This window comes from Motacilla alba, chromosome 4 (genome assembly GCF_015832195.1).
Source record: "Motacilla alba alba isolate MOTALB_02 chromosome 4, Motacilla_alba_V1.0_pri, whole genome shotgun sequence".
Classification (NCBI taxonomy): domain Eukaryota; kingdom Metazoa; phylum Chordata; class Aves; order Passeriformes; family Motacillidae; genus Motacilla; species Motacilla alba.
In genome coordinates, this window is record NC_052019.1 from 14,014,460 (window position 1) to 14,035,359 (window position 20,900).

At 35.6% G+C, this 20,900-nt stretch overlaps 1 protein-coding gene across 2 annotated transcripts in view; it reads right to left on the reverse strand.

The window, feature by feature from the left end:
• Positions 1–8,018: 8,018 nt before the first annotated feature.
• Positions 8,019–20,900, reverse strand: part of RAB28 (RAB28, member RAS oncogene family) — a 63,346-nt gene continuing 50,464 nt past the window's right edge. The window contains exons 5-8 of one of the 2 annotated variants that reach the window (XM_038135616.1): positions 17,759–17,862; positions 14,867–14,944; positions 9,606–9,703; positions 8,019–8,687 (exon numbers count right to left, since the gene is read on the reverse strand). In XM_038135616.1, the coding sequence (XP_037991544.1) occupies positions 9,611–9,703; positions 14,867–14,944; positions 17,759–17,862 (275 nt within the window). In that variant the 3' untranslated portion in view covers positions 8,019–8,687; positions 9,606–9,610. The remainder of the gene's footprint in view (positions 8,688–9,605; positions 9,704–14,866; positions 14,945–17,758; positions 17,863–20,900) is intronic. The other variant, XM_038135617.1, reaches the window with a different exon arrangement.

Below are 20,900 nucleotides of genomic sequence, written 5' to 3' on the forward strand. Positions count from 1 at the left end.
AGCCATGTAGTCTAATATTTGCTTCTAGCAGTACTGAAACACTTGGCTTAAAACAGTAAATAGAGATAGATGAAGAGAGAACCCAACACATAAAACTTTGCTAGCACCAACTACCAAGATATTCATTATGTGCCAGAGTGTTTGGAGGCTCCCATATATTTATATACACACAATTGTACGTGTGTGTGTGAGCACTACAATGTCCTGCTAAAGTGCACATGGATAGAAGAAACAGCTCACAAAGATTGCTGCTAAGGGTGGCTGCAGGTGTGAAGGGCACAACAGAAACCACTGCTCCCATGAGTGGAACAGTAAAAGAAAAAATATTTTTAAAAAGTGGTTTCGGTAACTTTTTGGTTTTTACAAAAACAATTAAGGAAAGGAATAGACTAGAAAAAAGACTAATTTTTTTTCAGTAATTTAAAGGAATCCCAAGACTGACTAAAATCATTAAGGCACACTTAGGAAAAGCATTCATCTATCCCCATGCCAGTGATCACATGCATTAGCCTTCAGCTGCCAGTTGTGTGTCTTCAGAGCAGAAATAGACAACATCTTAAATGTTTATGACTTGCATGATGTTAACAGTCAACTAACCTTGCTGGGATAACTTTCATAAACTTGGGCCTATTTGTTACCTGAAATACACCTTATCCAGGTCCATCCCAAATATTTGGCTACATGAGGGATACCATCAGACTGTACACTTGCACAATGGAAGCATTGACAAGAATCCTAGAAAATATTGCTTGATGCCTCCCATGACTAAACAAGGAACCAGTCAAAGCTACCACTCCACCACAGTACACAAGCACAAACGTTCCCACAAACGTCCACGGCAGCCCGCTGGATGGAGTACTGTGGTCAGGCTGCAAGGAGTTCTAAGACATAGACAGCTTAAGTGGTTTGTACAAATGCACACAGGGAGCATTTGCAGCTCCTCCAATTCAGAGCCAAAGATTCTGCCAATTTCCATTGAAAATGCTGGTCTGCAATGTCCAGTTCCAAATAAATTCAAAGACATTGTCCTCTGAATTTCTTGGTGAATAGGTGCCAATTAGACTAATAAGATCCTATAAACAGGCAAAAAACCCCAATTCACCCATCACCAATTTTCATTGCCTAGCACTTGTACCATGCTAGGGGGTTAGGAGTAGAGCAACAATCACAAAGACCAGAATTATCATGAGCTGCTTATAGCACCCCCTTTGAATGGATACTACAACACCATACTGAATGCTCCTCAGAGAGTCAGCTAATGAATAGTGCCTGCACAAGGATCTGGATTCAGACTTTCTCAAAGCTGCATCAGAAACTGTGTCCAGTCTGAACCAGTATGCTTAGTGAGTGTGCACTGCAACAAGCTTCTCAACACAAGAGGAAAAGACTGCCCGCAGCAGGAGGATGCAGAAACATCCAACCAGTTGTCACAACTAGAACAATTACAGTAAGTTTGCACCCACCTGAAAACAAATAAGAATAGTAATTTTTTAGAAGTCAGTTGGTGTCTTATCCAAAAGACAGTGGATGACATTCAACTGCTGCTGACATGTACAAATCAAACCAATTGTGTCTCAGTCAATTAACTTACACTTCCCCAGCTGCAGTATCTGGCTGAAGTTTCTCCAAGCCTGCTCAGCTGCATTTCAGCATCACCATTACCTGTCACCTCAGTCTCTGCTGCTGGGGACCTGGCTGGCACCAGGTGCCCTTGACAGGGGAGATTAGGAAGCCACCTCATCAGTTCAGCAGCTGACCATATGGAAACAGGGTTAGACTCTGAACTTTCAAAGGTTGGTTATTTAGTCAGGAACACTAGCAGAACCTGAGTGATAGAGAGATAGAGCCTGATTAATAGAGAGCACCCTCTTTAAGACTCCTGATTACATTCAAGCTTACAGGCACAAACACAAGTCGCACTTTGTGTAACCTGTTAATTCAGGCTTATTTGCATCCATGAATTTCTGCATGATAAAACCAGTTAAGAGGGTCAACTGAAAAACTTCAATTTCCTTTCTTACATCAGTGTGTGATTCCTGGGGGATATGATTCGTTTTCTTGTCGTTTAGGCTAGGTTGTGAGCTCACTCCCTGTTATAAATGGGTTGTCTGTATAATTGTTACCAATTACATGCAAATTGCTCCTAAATGGCACAGACTGCCCATTTGTGCCAAACGTTGGTTTACACTTTGCTCTCTTTCCAAGACAGTGGAGAGATAAAAAAGCAATTGGATTGATGAGTGGGATGTCAACATTTCTCTCCAGTTTCCATTATGCAGTTAAACATTGCCTCACCATTCTTTGACAAATACTGGAATATTTCCAGAAATCACACTTCATTTTTTCCAAGATGGTGATCAAATACCTCCCCAAATCTGAGTAAGAAGTACCAGCTCTTGTTTATCCTCCATGTCAGATCTGCAATTCAGACACTACAAATGGGAACTTGATATGTTTTCCTGCACAATCAGTTGGAATTCAGCTTGCAATGAGACTTGTCAAGTGCCTCCAGATTCTTTTGTTTCTGATTCATTATGGATCTGAGAAGCATTTGTTCCAAAAACAGCAACTTGCCCAATGTCAAGTAAATGTTCTGCTCACAAAACTGAACCACATTTCAACTTCTATTTTTTCAATTTCCATATCATTCATGCTAGAGAAAATATCAGAAAAAAACAAGTTATCATATGAGAAACATCTTCTTTCTTTTTTTTTTTTTCTTTTTAACTTGGGAGTGGCTTTCGTTTTAGTGGCTTTAGTGGCTTTATACCGTTCACAATGGGTAGAAAATTTAAGAAACACTGAAATTCCTGAAAGAATTTTATCCTCAAAGGCATTTATTTCAATGGAGCCAGAATTTCTGTGTCAGCAAAGTATGACAGAATGTATTTAGCTTCAAGTGTGTACTTAAACAGCATAGACTTCAAGGGAACTTAAATGCACGCTTAATTTTGAGCATATGCTTAAGTGTTTTTGGTGAATAGTGTTGAACCACAGCATTCACCTCCTTTTTAAAGGAGAGAATGCCTTCCAAAGCAACATTTACTTTTCAGGGCACAGTGTGTGTTTTTTAAATCCTCCTTTGATGTTTCTTGGTCTACTTTGTTTTTAAAAGCTCACCAGAAATCAAAAAGGATTAGTAGGTCATGATCCTCCAAGCTACCTGGTATAGATCAGCCCAGGAAAGGACAGAAATGGAGTTTAGCTAGCAAAGAAAAAATGCTTGCCTGAAGCAGTTTGAAGGACTTTTTCTGAGTCACAGATTAATTAAAAATGCTTTGTTATTTTGTTTTCTATTTATAGTCATTATCATTTAAAGAATACTTTAAATAAGAAAAGTAGAAAGCAGAAAATAGGATATTTCACAGATCATAACAACCAAATATGAATGTGTATTAAATATCTTCAATCATGCCAGTGACATTTCATACAACAAGCAGTTTTTTCCACTCATCCTCAAAAGAAAAACTTTCCTGAACCAAAGTATACTTACCACTTTTTTTTTTTAATGGGGACTTGAATTAATATTTTCTTAAAAGCATTGATTGCCAGTATGACATTACAGAGTAGAAGTAGAGGAAGTCTTGAAAGTGATATTAAAAAAAGACCTGGATTCCTACTTCCTCCAGAATTCAGTGCTCTAAATGTGGTATCTGAGCAAACACCAGCTCTTGACCTCAAATCTATATTCTTCGCTGAGGTTCGTCCACTAGGATAAGCACTGCTGTGTAGCAGTTAAATACAAAACAAACCTGAAATTTGTACCTTCTGAGGTTTGGTTCTGACCAGCCTTTGAAACAAGATTGCTTTCAGTCAATCGGTTATTTCAGCACTTGACATCACCCCCACATAAAACAAGGCAAATGGCCAATTAGCTAACTGGAAGTTTTCCAGTTCAAAATGGTGCCAAAATGAATGAAGATGAAGTGGAGAAGGAAAAAAAGAGTTTAAATTGGCTGAACAGTCAGCTCTCTATGGGAAGCTGAAAATAGAAATCAGTTCATGGAACTCAGGAGCTTCACTATCTTCTATTTGGGGAAGATCAAACTTCGGCATTTGCAAGTTAAACAGGGTTCCCCAAGGCTTCTAGAGATTACTTTATAAAAAGAGGTTTTATACAGGACCTGTGTATTTTGCAAATAAAACTGCAGCACATTAAATTCTAATCACATTCTATTCATAGCATCTGAAATCAGAGTATAAATTTGCTTCCTACAGATAATTATCTGCGCTGGAGTTTTAATCTTATACGTATGCCGTTACCCCTATGCAAACATGGATAACTTTTGGCTTTTTCTTTTCAGCAACATTCAGCTATTTTGACATTTTAAGTGGTTATGAGTTGGTTTTAAATAAAGACAGCCTAAAGAAATCAGATTATATGTTAAGCAGCAGTATTTGAACTGAGAAAGAAAAGAATACAGCATTGTAGAATAACATCTTTGTTTGGGAAATAATGTGCTAATTCCAGAAAGAAAAGTGGTTAATCATGCCAGCTTTGTAAATATAACTTCTATAAAAGTCAATGCTGCTTTAAATACATCTATCAGGCCCCTCATACAAACTGTTAAGCTACATCAGAAATGCATGTAAGTATTCTAAATAGGAAGAATTCTCCTGCAGAAAATTTCCCATTATTATAAACTTGTTAGCTGTGTTACAAAAGAGCACTTCAATCTTCTGTCAAAACATTAGCAGCACAGTACAGTCCAAGTTAGATATACCAATGTTTACCTACTAAACAGTACTCTCTACTACGACTTTGTAAAAATGTCAAGAACATCGTGAATCAAAGATTATAAATCTTTGTGAAAAAGCAACCATATTTCTGATATAAAATAAATTTTAAAAGGAAAAATGCAATTGCAATTTATCTAAATTTGCTTCCTACAGATAAAAAAGCAGAATTCCTCAAAAAAAGCAGAATGATCAACTTCAAATATTACCATGATATTTTTCTTTACAAAATTATTATAAAATTTTGGATATCAGGCTATCAGGTGCACCTGCTGACAAGCAAATTAGCTCTGCATTTAAAAGACGCTGCCTGATGCAAAAGCCCTTTTCTTCCAGTGAAAATCAAGCAGTGATTTAAAGAAAGGAGGGTTTCAGATGCTTAATGATGCAGATAGATAGAACTGACTATTATCAAGTTCCTCAAACGAGCACATTTCACATAATTTGGTAGTGACCTCATATGTGTCTAAACATAAAAAAAAAACATTTAGTCTGGTTAAAAAGCAGCTTCATGTGTTATTATGACTTTTATCAAAAGAACAATGTATTCAGAGAGATTGTGAACTCATCACAGGTTCTGGCACTCACAGCATCTGGTTGCAAGGGAAAATAACCTTATGCTGATGTTTGTGAAACATTCAATCTGACTCCACCAAACTTTAGAACCACAAAAGACAAGAAGCTGCATGAGTCTAACAATGCTTCAGACCCATGTTTTAAAAGCACTGACACTCGACCACGCAGCCAGACACAGTGAACTACTGGTATCCACCACATCACGGAGACTGACCTTAGCAAGGAGCTGAACCTAGCAACAACCTTTAACTGCGGAGCTGTTTCTGAAATGATTAGTTACAACACCTCTGAGCAGGCAGATCACTTCACCAGTGTGCATCTGTGTAAGATCAGGGCCTGAACATGTTTCTTCCCTTCATCTGGCCTCAGCTTCAGGAAAAAACACGTTTCATTTGTCCCAGCCCACTCCCCATGTCAGTGGACATTAAGCACATGTCGCCTCACTTTTTGAGAGCAGTGCATTTTTTTAACCTCTTAACTGTTTGCAGAATTGCCTTCCACCAGTTCTCACCTTGGAAAAAACTTTTTAAGTGCATTAATATGGCACAATTCAACTCTACTATACATGAATCCCATGAATCAGTAGTGGTGGGACATTACTTACAGAAGGCAACTGGACCTAGAGTCCTTACACAGTCCTTCTCTAAGCAGATTTGTGTCTATCTCCTCAGTCACCAGAGCCCTTGCCTTCCCTGCAGAACACTGTCTATTTCCTCCCTCCATACTGCTTAATGCTCCAGAATCATCTCTAACCTTTCTGCTCTGCCTGGAGGAACTTGTGCCATAGAACCAGCAACAGCAGTGCTGAAATCTTTAACCATAGCTGCTGCAGCACTTCAAAGGCAGCTACCACAGCCGAGGATTTAGACTGCAGCTGGAAATCGAAGGCTCAAGGTGGGGTCCCCAGGGTTAAGCAAAAAGAGCAAAGCTCATTTGTAAGGATTAAAAGGTGGACAGGTAATGGATCTCTGTGGGGCAGGAAGGAGAGGGAAAAGCAGAGAGAGTGGAAGTCAGTATACAATATAAAAAGCTGAGGAGGTTAAGAGGGGCAGCAAAAGGAGGGGCTGAGGGCACAGAAGAGAGGAGATTCCTGGTTAGTGTAAATAATATACATGTATGTTAGGGAGGAAGAATGAGGGCAGTCTGGAAACATAAACAAAAATATCTTCAGAGAAGGTAGGCCTTTAACATAGCAGTTGGTGAAAAGATCAAGAGGACTAAAATACAAAAGGATGTACAAGTCAAAGACAGCTAGAAAAATAGGCACTGAGAATAAAAAACTGTGATGAGACCAAGACAAAAAATCCATCCGTAAAACAGCTTGTACTGGGACACGTATAACATCTTTCATACTACAGGATATCCAAAATGTAAAAAGCTAAAATTTTTTATTATTCAAGGTGATAATGGACCCTGCATATGAAGTTATAAAAAAGCATTTTCTTTAGAAAAGTAAAATTACAGAAATTTTTCAAAGAAAAAACTTAAACAACCCAAGAAGTTGGGTGTTTAAGACTATGCTACATATTACTTAGGAAGCAGGACCATGAAGATGATACACCTGGAATAGAGAAAGACCACAGCCACCTGCCCGAGCTACATCGTGCTCAGCTTCTCAGAGGGGGCAGTTCTTGTCAGGATTTGAATATACAAGCACAGCTGAGGCCACAAACACATCAAGAAATGTAAGGATTTAAAAAAGCCTTCCACCTGCCTTGGAGACCGTAAACTTGTGAAGTGAATAACTATTAAGAAAAACTCTTTGAAGAGAAGTTCTTATCTGGAGGTAGTGGAAGAGGGTTCTCCTCACAGCTGCAGTTAACTATATAGTAAAGTGATGCAGTAGGACACAAACCCCACGGGAAAGAGCAAGAATTCAGATTAAAATAAATAATTTACTGCAAATCACACCTACCTTAGGGTAGCATAATTTCTCAAGTATCTCAGCTTCTTAGAATTTCGCACATCTGAATGCTAAACAATACACATTAAGTCATATCACAGAGTTATATAATTATGTGTTAAGCTAATAAATAGGATTTTTTTGCCATCTGCAATCTTTTTTTAACATAGTTTAAATAGTTTAGCTATTTTGTTAAACTTCTAACAGTTTAATTGTTCCAACTAATAAGCACTTGCTTGAACAGCTTGATAGTAATATTCACTTGGAAAACCTCATAATTTTCACTTGTGATATACAAGCCTCCTTCACAGTCTCATTACTTTCTGAATTTCCAAATGTTTCCTTGTAGTTGTTAGAAAGCACATTCTAAAGTTTAAACAGGAAAAGATTTCTAGTTTGGGAATTGAGACGGCTTAATTTTTTTTCTTGCCTTAGCTTTCCATTTATATGTGCCAGCAAAGAACTGTGTGCACTGCTACAAAAGCAACAGGGGAGAAGTGTGAAGCACACAGCTTTTTATTTGTCATTTATTCTAAATTCAAAAGAAAAGAGTACCAGGCCAAAAGTCACTCTGTTAGTTATTTAAAGTGACTGATGCTAATTGATCTATCAACAGTTTCTAATGCACGTTGAATATATCACTCATCATTTGCAGACCAAACTGTTGACTGAGATTCATTCATATTCATAAAGACATATAAGCCTATCTATTAGTGCAAGAAGTAATGCTGATGTGGTAATAAAAACACACAAAAACACTAGCATTTTTCAGAGCATCCACAGAGACAATTTGAGACTTCAGAGAAGCAACTATTTTTATAATAACAGCTTTATTTCACTGGATACAACTTAAACATTTTGTGCTAAGTGTATATATATTAATTGAACACTTTCAAAATTATCCCTAGGTAAAATATATATTATGTGTTTAAAATTATTCCAACAACAGCTTTTCCAAGTAACATTTTGCTGAGTTTTAGTTCAAATAACTGGAGAAAAAAAATTTAAATGCTTTGGCAAAATACCCTTCCATGGTGATGTCTTTAAAAGCATTTTGAATGCAGGGCTTCCTCATCTATTTTTATTCTGGTATCAGTCAAATAAAGAAGAGGAAACATAAACACAGTTATACAGTTTCATTTCAATATAATTTTAAAGAATATAGACCTAAATTTTTCAAGTGTATGGTCTCATGTTTGAATTTGAGCCAGTCAAAAAACTGCCTGCTGCTTCATAATGGACAATGGTGCAACATGTTTCTGAAACCTCTAATGGCATTGTTGTGCTGGTCCCTGTTAAAACAAAGTTCCTGGTGTCCCAGAGCCTGCATCAAGGCAGGAGCACTGCAAAGGTATCAAGCCAGAGAAGAACAGGGTGGTCACTGAACTGCACACATTGAGCTTCTGGAAGGATTTATGGTTCTTGTCACAGGCTCCTGACTGTAGTTGACAATATCTGCCTTCACCACTCTCTGTCATAAAAGAAAACACAGTAACAATCAGAAAATAGAAATTTCATGCTGGCAAAGCATTCAACAGATTTTTATGAAATACAAAGGGAAAAATAACAAACAAACCAATATTTTTTTTTTACTATCTTACAAGAAACCTTATCAGGTGCTAATGCTCATTATAATTCTAGGTTTATTCATGCTAAGCAGAAGCAAGTGCCTTGGTAGGTTATCACAACACTACAAAAGGAGTAGAATTTTCTTGCTATAGCAGTGAATACAGTTTTACTTCCATTAATTTTTTTCTGTGTCAGAGTAATAAAACAGAATTTATTTGCAAAAGTTGTGCCATTCATTCTTTAATAATAACTGCCTAAATCGTAACTGGAAATTGTACCTAAGTCTTTTTGTCTTTACTCCAAGCATTTCATCAGAAAATATGGACGGAATTCAAAGCAAATTTCAAATACAGCCATATTTTTAAAAAGCTTTGATAGGCATACTGGCTAAAGATTACATTAACATAAAAAGAAGCTCTGCATACTATATTTATTCTCTAATACAATCTAACAGATATTATGCATTCTGTTTACAAAGCATATGATAAGACTGATGGTCTCTCCTACATGCGGAGACAGAAATGTACCATTTTGCATCCATTTCCATCTGAGACAGCTATGTAATATTCTGAATGTACAGCTATGTAATATTCTGAATACAGTAACATGAAGAATTTCAAAGTTTCTACAAACTATCTGATTATTAGAAACACTATGTAATTAACTGTACCCAAAGTTCCAAAATAATATGTTGAATATTACAAGTACTTACACATACAAAACACAACCTTCAAAAAGAACTTACTTTAACAGTTGTTACTTCATGTAAAAGCAATGCAGCTTATAAAAAAAAGAAACAAACCAAGTTTTCCATCAATACCTGAACTACTGCATTGAGCAGACTTTGCTCTGGCAGTTGGAAGTGTGATGTTGGTTATCTTCTTCGGGATATTTCACTAGTTCTGCCCTGACAACATTCTGTTAACCATGTATCAACATGATGGATAGAGGGCAAGGAGAAGAATGTAAAAAGAAAAGAGAAGGAAAACAATGGAGAGATTAATCAGTAGTTAGTTGAAAAGAATGAATGGATAACATAAGATTATGCAGAAGCAAAATGAAAGTGCATTTTCAGGCTTTAGGCAGATATAAGAGCAACACGTCTGGCTGAAAGCGGCACTCAGCACCAGGGCTGCTTGTGGAGCTTTTTCCAGAACTTGCTCTCTCAAAGCACCAAAGTGAAAGGCTCATACATGCAATCAGCAAAAGTGTATTAAAGCTAGAGAAGGGACAGAACAAAAAGGCAGGGAATTCAGTGGAAGAAAAGATGACAGTGGCCTATTCCTCCTTTAAGTCAAAGATACTTAAATACTGCATTATCAGCTCATAACAAGTGCATTAGCCATACACATGCATCTTTTCCATCACATAACTATCACATTACACCTAAATATATAATCCAAAAGCAGCAACTAAATTAACAGCCTCATATCAAAATGCTTTAAGTTTTGATTTTTCTTTGCTTCATTTAAAAATAAAAGGCTCCCGTTTTTCCCCTTAAAGACAAAAAAACCAAAACTGTTTTCTTATGATTAATACAGGTAATGGATACAGGGTTCTCATTATTAATACAGGGTCAATACAGGGTTCATGCAAAGGGAAGTAAAATTCATGGAACAATTTCAGCAAAGAAACAGCAGAGGAGGTAAGTCTGCTACAAAAGATACCTTAAACCAGTTTAATATTTTTTCTTAAATACTTCAACTTTCCTATAATATATTTTCAAGGTTAATATGAATTAATAAATGATTAGATTCTATTATTTTAAGGGAAACTATATAAACAGGATTAGGAATATATAAACAGTATACATTAAAGATTACCTCTGTAAATAAAACCTCTATGTCAAACAAGCAACAATAATTGAATAGGCTGGCAAAGGACCTGGATTTATTAGCTGCTGAAGTACTCTTCTTGAGCTTAATTCATCACATTCATATTATCTTATCTAGTGGACAACACTCATGATTTACAGGACTCCTGGCTGATGTTATCAAGAGAAAGGTTGCCAAATCCCATGTAGGGCAGTAGTAGGAGTTTTAGCATTAAACAGCATTATCTGACCTCACAGGACCTAGTTTCTTCATACCAATCTTTTGAATAGAGCTGAGGGGCAAAAAAAAACCCAAAAGAAAAAGTCCTGCAATCAGAAGGCAATTAATTGTTCCTCAAACATTGGTCTAAATCCCATCCTGTAAACACAGGCAGATTAGTGACCTATGCTTAGGTACATTGTAGCAAAAAATTGATGATCACAAATTGCTTGGATTTTCTAATGGAATTTCAGCCAAGTCAGAGTTTAAAAATATCATTGCAACATTTCTTTCCTTAACTTTTTGGTAATTAAAAACTTGGGTCTCTTTGCATCAGATCCTACATCAAGTGTATCATTGCCACGGTACAAATCACTGTCAATAATGAGAAATAATCTTTCTTGGTCCAGGTGCTCTGTATTCCAGATCTGACTTGACTTATCTGCCAAACACTTTATTTTACAAAGCTGGCACACACACACTGGTCTGCTCAACCAGTATTTAATTAGAGAGAAAACTCCACATCACTTACAAAAATGCTAGCTCTTGCCAATGCCAAGGAACAAAGCTGTACCCCATGCAGTTTTTACACTACAGTTGAAAGTAAAAAATCCAGAAAGAAAAACATTTGATTAATAAAGGAGCTATTTCCTCACATTTCATCAGACCCTTGCAATTTAAAAGGGAGAGTATTTTGAGGACTGAAAATAAGTCAGAATCTGCAATTTTCTTATTTTGGAACTGTTCTATTTCAAAAAACATGCTCTACTTTCCAGTCACGCATGAAGAGTAATCTAGTTCTTTGTTTCACTTTGTTTCACCACAGTTTTGTCCAAATAAAGGTTTGATTAACAGTCATCTCAGCATGTTAACAACCAAGGTTTAGTAGCTCTAGCTGAGATAGTTTAAAAACTTACCACCCCCAAATGTCTGTCCTATTCCTCTGCTGGAGATCATTGCAGCCAAAGGAGAGCTGCTGGAATGTAATGTGTACTTGCACCTCATCCACTTCAGCACAGTCTGGCAGCTTCTCTTTAAAACAACTTTCAGCAGCAGTTTAAGCTAAGCTGCTCAACTTCACCCTGATGTGGCCAAAGCACATGATCACCTTCCAAGTTCTGATTCTGATGTGGGAGCAATACATTCCAACAAAAGGGCAGCAGCAAATAGCTTGGGCTGCATTAATATCTTAAACTGCTGCAGCTGTTTTCTGAAACAATGCAGAGTAAATATAATTCAATCTCTAAGGCTTGTTCTTGCAGTTAATTAACAGAAGCTGTGCTGCTAATTTGAACGCGACCAAGAACCTCACATACTTTTCACAAGAGCATCTGCAGTTCTGCTAGTCATCAAAGCTCAAAAGTCATGAGCCAAACCCCACAAATTCATACAAGTTAAAATACTATATTTGGGATTCCTATTACTTATTTGTATCCACCTGTGAGTCACATCTAAGATCTTCCTAGACTGCAACAATCATAAATGACTCTAAACAGAAAAAATAAGATCTTCAGGCACAAAATCAAGCGCTAGACATAATTTTAAAGCATATTCTCAATACCAGAAAATAAAAAATACACATATAGCATTTGACTGTTGGCATTTTACACAAATTCAGTATTTAATCTTATATTTTGCTACTGCCTAGATTGAATCAACATATCTGATGTTCTCTGACAAACAGACTCAAGCAAGAACCATCTCAGTTTTCAATATAAGGAAATCTCACATTACACTAAATATGGAAAACTCAAATATATAATCCAGTGTGTAAATAGAGCACATTTGTAAAAACCAAAATCCTTATTTAAAGATTGAATCCAAGTCAACACTTGCATACTTTACGGGTGAGTCACATTTACAATTGTCTTGTATTTATTCAATTCCTTATAGCATCTGTTTATTCACTGATCTAATTTTATAGCCCAGTAGCTAGAGTATTCAATGCCTAAAAACTTTAAGGAACACTCATCATATAATTGACCCACAAATTAATGAAGACACATGTCAATTTTAGAGATGGAAGAGGGAAAACTCCCACCACTCTCACACTGAAGGGACCTGCATCTGTCATACAAGAGGCTATGGTAAAACAGAAACCTAATTATGGCATTGTCCTCTAACACCACCTCCTTCCAGTCAAGAGCTCCATGCTTTTGGCAAACAGCATCTGCACATCACTTCAATTAGGCTTTTCTACTGCACACAAATGAATTTCTCTCAAGAGAATCTATCTTCCTGAGGATATGAAGGTTCATTCAAGTTTTCACTCTCCAGATTATGAAGAGACTTTCCCTTTTCTATTCTTATGAAGTAATGGGTGTATTTGGTTCCATACAACCTTAATGAGCCTTAAGATACAGCTAACAGACATTCCAATACAATTCTCATTGGGGAAACTTCTACAATCCCTTTAAAATAACCCTCTCAAAAGGAGCAAAGGTTTTACTGATAACAAAGAGCTATTGCTTGTTTGGAGTAGATTAAAATTATGCTGCAATAACAGAACTTTGCAAATTAAGTATCTCACACTCTTTAGCTACACACACACTGTTGCACCACACAGTGACTTCTGCTGTACCTGAAAGGCAACAGTGAAGTTTATTTTCTGTCCAAATTCACTGGCTTTGTTTCTTCTTTTGTTGTTTTTTTTGTTGGTTTTTTTTTTTTTTTTGGTGGTGGTGGTGGTTTGTCAGAGTTTGGTTTTTTTTACCTTTTTTTCAATAACTAGAGCCTGGATTCACATCAACAGTAATATATGCTGCAGTATTTAATTTATGCAAATTAACTATTTATAGGCTATTGCTAATGCAACTTGTGCAATATCAACTGACCCATATATTATTGCCTATTCCATTGATCTACTCAACAAAATTAAAAGCTAATTATAATACTAAAGTAGAAGGAAGCCTACTTAAATCTGACACCAGTTTGACATAATCATGTACTCTTGAACTGGGGCTATATGGAGCTTCCTACTTTAAAAACAATCCATAAGCAGACCCTTTCTTTAGAATGATACAGTTTTCTGTAAAACCCTAGGATCAGTCTCCTTTAAATTTAATTACACACCTTTCTACAACCTTACACCTCAGTTACAGAACACCAGTCACAGCACAGAGAGGTCGAGGACTGATAGTCCTGTGCTAGCTGAACAACCAAAGAAAAACTGAAGAACTCTATGCGCTCAATTATTTAGCACAAATAATCACAGAGCTCAAAATAACAGATGGATGGTACCTTTGCAGTAAAAGAACATTTAAAAGACACACTTAGTATTTCTCTGCCTATAAATTACAGCTTTTTAAAACTAATTGCTTGTTAAGTATGCCCTGTAAGTTTATTTTACACTTTTACTGTTTGCAATACAGTTTTCTAGTTAGCCACTTCAACACAGATTGCAAACACTGCTGTGGCAAAGCACTTTCAGAAATTACATATTTATTGTATATTTCAAAAAGAAGGAGACCAAGCTGTACATAAGAAATGCGTTGCCATTTATTTTAAATAGACTTAACGACTTATTTTGTGGTACATGTTTAACACTACTATTGAAAAGCAGATCTAGGGTATTACATGACTAGAATAGCAACATTTGGGTTCACTAATTAAATTTAAATAATTGTAATCTCAAATGTCATTACATAGGGTTGCCTCAGTAGCATAATCTTTCTTTTTGAGACTTCTGAAACTCGGTTGTAGAGAAATTTTTCAGTTTAAACCCATGCATATAATATCATTAATATCTTCCATGCTACCTGTATATGCACACATATTTAATTTCCAAACTTAAGCACTATTTTTAAACAAACATCCTCAGAAGTCAAGTTTTTTCTTCATTTTTGAACATGTTTTTTCTTATTGCAGAGAGGTGATCATGATGGATAAGTAAGGAATTGTCATATTTCAAAAAAGCTGTTGTGAAATCAAATATTTATCTTCAGAACAATAGATGAAGATTTATTTAAAAAACAGTTATAAATCCACAATATCACTTTTAATACTAAAAAAAATACTAAAAAAAATCCATGTATTTGTGGAAAATCACCTGTGATTGTTCCAATTCTGCTTTGTTTAATTTGATGCCAAGTATGTCAGCAGCAATTCTCTGAAAACACAGGAAGACCTATGGAAAGAAAATAAATTGCACTTCAATGATTAAAAACAGACATCCTTGAGGTTCTTTCAAATATATCAAACCATTCCTGAACAGTAAACAATGATATACAAAATTATGACCTGAGCAAAACAGATCTGAAAAAAAAACTCATCTGGAGCTTTCAATTGTGTTTTAAAATTTGAGAAAATAACTCAACAATGGTACAAGGAATGAACAGTATGCTGGATTGTTAAGCAACACTTTTACTTTGCCTCCAGAGACCTAAGTTTAAACAAGCTTTTACATAACCCACCTCTCAAATACTACTCTCAGTGCTATAAAATATGAATAAGGGTATTCACTAATGTTTAGCACAAAAATGTATTACCAGTGTATTGTGAAATAAGAGATGTAGGTTTCTGAAACTGAGAATAACAGAACTGTACATCAACATCACCAAAATCTCTACTACATATGACCAAAAAATAGCAGTATGAAAGAGTTCTGAAGAATCTTACAAAACATACACTGACTAGAAGTATCTAGGAACAAGCAGGACGTTGTACAGTCTGCCGCAGCAGCCTGGCAGAGTTAGACTTTAGACATGGCTTAACACATAAAACTGGGTGGCAATGCTGTTTTAAATAATTGCTTTATTTCATCTCAAGACCGTCCACCTATCTCACTGTTTAGGTAAAACTGCATTTTAAATGTGATTAAAGAATATGACAGGTTCAAGAGGAGCAGCTGAAGTGTGCAGTGCTGTTAAACACTGTATTGCCAGGCTACAAGTTATATTTTATCTGCAGGGCATCTGAGCTCACCATCTAAATACCTAACTAACATTGGTTTGTATCATGCAGCTGCCACCCACAAAAAAAAAATAAAATCTATGTACATGCTCACCATCATTTTCCATGAAAATTAAGAAAAATACTATTTACACAATCTCTTCTAGCACCCAAGATGGAAATCAGAAATAAATTAGTGGCACAACCAATGAAGTGTGGTTGTTCCCAAACAACTGCTCTTTCTCTCAACTCCTTGGTGTAGTACCGGTCTGTTCTACCAACATCTACACAACAAAAAAGGGCACACTGAATAGAGATTCTGAGGCTCAGAGATCTAGTTTAACCCACACCAAGCTCTCAGGTGCTCTGAGCTACATCACCTGCCCTGAGGACACTTTGTGCAAAAACCATCAAGCACAAGTGCAATGCTTCAGCTATGTGATTTGGTGGACAGTAACAGTTAGTAAAAATAAATCTTCCATTAATTTTTTTTTGCCCTTGAGATGAATTTCAGAATTTGCTGTACACACAAAACCATCTTTTGCAAGTAAGTGTGTTGAAAAGATCTGACATAAAGAAAACAAATCATTTAACTAAGACCCCTCTAGTCTATATTCACAGAAGTAACAGATGCCTCTTCTTAAATCACTATCTAGGATAAAAACTCCATCTTCTGAATGATCAGTGTGTAGCAGCAGTCAAAGGGAAAATGCAAATCTACATTGAAACTAAAAATGAACTATTGGAACTACTTGGTTTTTTAGTACATATTTAGGCAGAGATTTCCTTCTAGTGTTTTCTAGTCATGTTCAGATTTACTTTTATTTTTAAACAGTAAGCTATGAAAAGTACAATCAGTATATATAGTAGAATGCTGATGTAATTAATGACTTAATTAAAAAGCTGAACTAAAGATTCTGTCATAATTAGCAAAGATAAATGTATCAATTATAAAATGAACTGATTTTGGTGGTCCCCTTGAGAAAAGAATACATTTTATAAGATGCCCATTTTACTAAGTGCCCATTTTACTAAAATCTTCTTAACAGAAGATTTTTTTCTTCTGTTGCTAGCATAAAAAGCCTGTATTTTCACACTTAAAACAAAAAAATATGTCAAGGATTTAACATAAACTATAAAGAGAATCAGGACTCACTGCATTTGTAACAGCAGCATTGTTAGACTTTACAGAGAAACTATTATCTTACAAAATTAGGCAGTTCACTGCACAAGATTCATCCAAGACCTTAACAAGTGATTCCATTCGTGGATTATATTTCCACATACTTGACCACGGTCTTGCTATTCAATAACATTAAAATAAAGTAAACTTTCTTGTCAACAGTAATATTAAGGAGACAGATACAAGACTGTTTTATGGGAATGACAAACTCATTAGGCATGAGACAGAAATCAAGCAAAACAATACAATATGATTTAATTTGACTGATAGTGTCAACTGAAAAAGAACCTTTTCTTTTACACACTTCCAACTAAAACAAATAACCCAGTTAGCTCAGAGTCAAAAGATTGCTCAAGAATGTACTCTGCAAAGCATCTGGTACAAATGTCAGAATGTTCTAATTTCAATGGAGCTGCAAAGGGAATGTCTCTTATGGCTCAGGACTCATATTAAAATCTTTTATTGCAACAGGGTCTTGTCACATTATTTACCAATTGTTGGAAAATTCTATATTGATGGTCTGTAGATGCGACTCCACCTGGAATGAAGAAATATACTTAACTACAGGCTGACAGCAAACAGAGATTATCTGGTCTCAGTTTTCACACTGATGTATAAGCCAGATCATTTCCATTAAAATCTGTACCTCAAACTGAAAATCAGATGAGAAACCACTGTAATTTAATAAGAATAATACACATTCATACAAAGATCTACTTTACATGCAACTAAGGGAATCAAAAAAGGGCCTGCAGCACTCTGAGTTCTCAACAGTTCATTATGTGAAGTATAATATAACTGCTGCATCTCAAAAAAAAAAACAAAAAACTACAGACATCTACAAGTTTGGGGGTTTTCCTTACTTACAGAATCTCCTGTCTTGGCTGACACAAAATGGCTACTGAAGTTGTTTTCCTGACAAAATCGCTGGTGCTTGTCAGCTTTCACTGTGCGAATATGCTCCAAGTCAACTAAAAATAAATTGAAGAAATTAAAAATTATTACACTGGAGCCCGTTTAGTTACTGACCTTAGAAATTAGTCATTGGAAACACATCAGATATAATACTTGCCTTTACAGGTATATGCAAATGCATGTTTCTTTCTCTCTATAATCATGTGCTAAAATAAAAGCAATTAATTATATCAGACTAATTTTATTGCAAAACTGAAATGAAACCACAACTAAAATTTTATGGCCAAATGCAACAAATTCATATCTCAAAGTACAAATTTATTTCTGGATACACTCAAATACTTTGTAATAACTCTGCTGCTAGCTACATACTAAAACAAGACAGAACTAATATTCCATATTCTGTTTGCAAGCAAGATGCATATTGGGGATTCCAGTGTAACCTGAAGACTTTTACAAAATAAATTCACCAGACACATCTGAATCGACATATTTTTCCAAAGTAAAAATGTAAATAAGTTATAAAGAATTTTATTGCAGAACATGGAAAAGCAAAAACATTCACGATAATAAAAAAATTGACTGAGTAAAAGCAGTGATGCTTAGTTACTTACACATGAGACTTTCAATTCCACAAAGGTGTGGTTCAGAAAACTTTAAAAAATAAAATGCCCATTTCAAGACACACACATATTTGCATTTTTATCACTTTACAACCGTTGGAAGCAGAGTAAAGTTTTCAAATGGTTATTTTGTGCTGTAAAGCACTGATTGCTTCCAAAATCTCACAGAACTCAAGTCTTGTGCAGGTTTTATTGTGTACATTCCAGTTTCTCCATTCTGATCCTAAGGTAATTGGAAACTATATTGAACAGTTTCTCTCTTTTTTTATTGCATTACAGTTCCTATAAGGGTGTTGACTCAATGAAGTCAAATTATAAGGCAAATATATTCAGAAGGATTTAAGGACAAGCAAGCTCTTTGAGTTAATACAGGAAAAAAAAACTTCAACTGATTTCCTGAGGAAGGGACCCAACTGACTTGTAAAAACTTGTAAATTTGCAAATCTAGTAAGCCTGTATAATAGTGTTATTTGATTATCAGCTGAAAAAATGCTCTCCTACTACATAAAAGGCTTTATTTTTAAATGATATTGGAGGTCTTTAATTTGTAGGCTCTGGAGATTTTCTCTTGGAGATTTTTAGCCTAACAGGGGATTCCTACACCCCATTTATACTGATTACCTTGGTTAATGTGCAGTTTTTGACACGTATTACTGTTCCTTGCACATCAGTAAGGCCTTGTTTCTAAGAACAGGCCTAAAATCATCCAGTTACCACAGACATTAATTTGTGAAGGACTAAAATACTAAGCTATTAACACTAATGTTTTTAGTATAGTTTTCCCATAATACTAAATGTCCACTATATAATAAAGTTTCAATTAAAAAGGGAAGAACAAATACATTTACTAAAATAAAGCCTGAAGTCAATAACAATCTTGTTAAAAACTCATGCATTTAATTTTTTCTCTCAAGATAAAAGAGAGACACTTTTGAAATGCCTTTAAGAATAAAATACAGCATACTGCCTAAAACATTTCATTATTAACTATTATTTTTATGCTTCATAGATTAGTTTTAAGTGCCGCTTGGAAAAAACAACAGTGAGATTACTCTTTTGGGAAAAATAAAGATGTATTTTCTTTATTTTCATTTCATGAACTTTTAAAGGAACTTTAACCCCACCTCCAGATTTCACTTATTATATTTCTCTGATTATACCTGAACTCCAAAAACCTGCACACAATTACAATACAACTAAATAAATAGATAAACAGCATTTACACTATATTCCTTTAAAATACCACAACATGGTTACATAAATACATAAAACCAAGTTCACTAGTTACAATCTCCCTCAAACTCTCTTTCCCAGGAAGAATAGAGAGTGTACAAAGAAAACAACAGGCTAAAAGGTTGATGGATTTCCAGGAAAAAAATGCTACAGGCATATTGGAAATCAACCTCAAATGGCTCTTATTTCCTATGAAGAAACATCAGTAATAATACATGGTCAGTAGAGTATATACTTTAATACAGAAGAGAAAATAAAGCACACGAGATCATAGAAACAGATTAAAAGTGAAAAATCAAGGTGTAATTATGTTTTGAACTTTGTGTACTTCTCCGTCCTTCTCCCCAGTCACAAGTATTTCTCTTTCTGCCTCCTGAATTTCAGGCTGTCTGCTCTGAATAGGCACTGTCATGCCAGGGAGCTGCCAGGTGACTGTCCCTGCGTGCATTCAGAGCTCACAGAAAATGCCAGGTTATTCATGTTATGTTAGCTCGTGGTGAAAAATGGCACATTTTTAGCAAAAGGAGAGTTTCAAATGTTAATAAATATTTAACTACCCAAACCTGCAGTTTGAAGTCAATGAAGGACAATGACACTAAGTCCAATTCCTTTGCATTGCCCACGGGCCGAGGATATAATCATAGAGTTCCTGAAGATCAGCTAAAGACAGTGAACAGTTACCCTCCAGTCCTTTTTCTTTAACATGTGACATTGGTCAGCTCAACAGGCAGAATTCTTAGCACACCGGGAGATAAGTCTTGTCCAGCTTTTATTTAGACATCACAGCAAAAAGACTTTAGGGAGAGATTTGGAGGAGAAAAATGATTTTCTAAAAAAGATGTTTATAAGGAATGCAGGGACTTTATAGACAAAAAACTAACAGCTGGCCAATGTGTGCTCATATGATGAGCCAATTAACAGCAGGAATAGGTACCTTGGGATGAAGAATGATATGAGAATGCACTTAGGCCATGAAAAGTTTAACAGCAAAGATAAATAAGTTTTGGATAGAAAGAAAGTGAATAAGATACATAAATACCATTTGATTTTATAAACCTGGAAAATGATCTTGCAGAATATTCTAAATGACTAGATAACACAGCAATGGCCAAGAAAAAGGAATTATTGAAATTTAGATACAAAATGAGAACATTTTAACTCTGGTAATGGCTATGCTAGGCCATATCTAACAAAGGTCTCAAAGAAAGAATCTGCAAGAATTGGCCCCACATCAAACA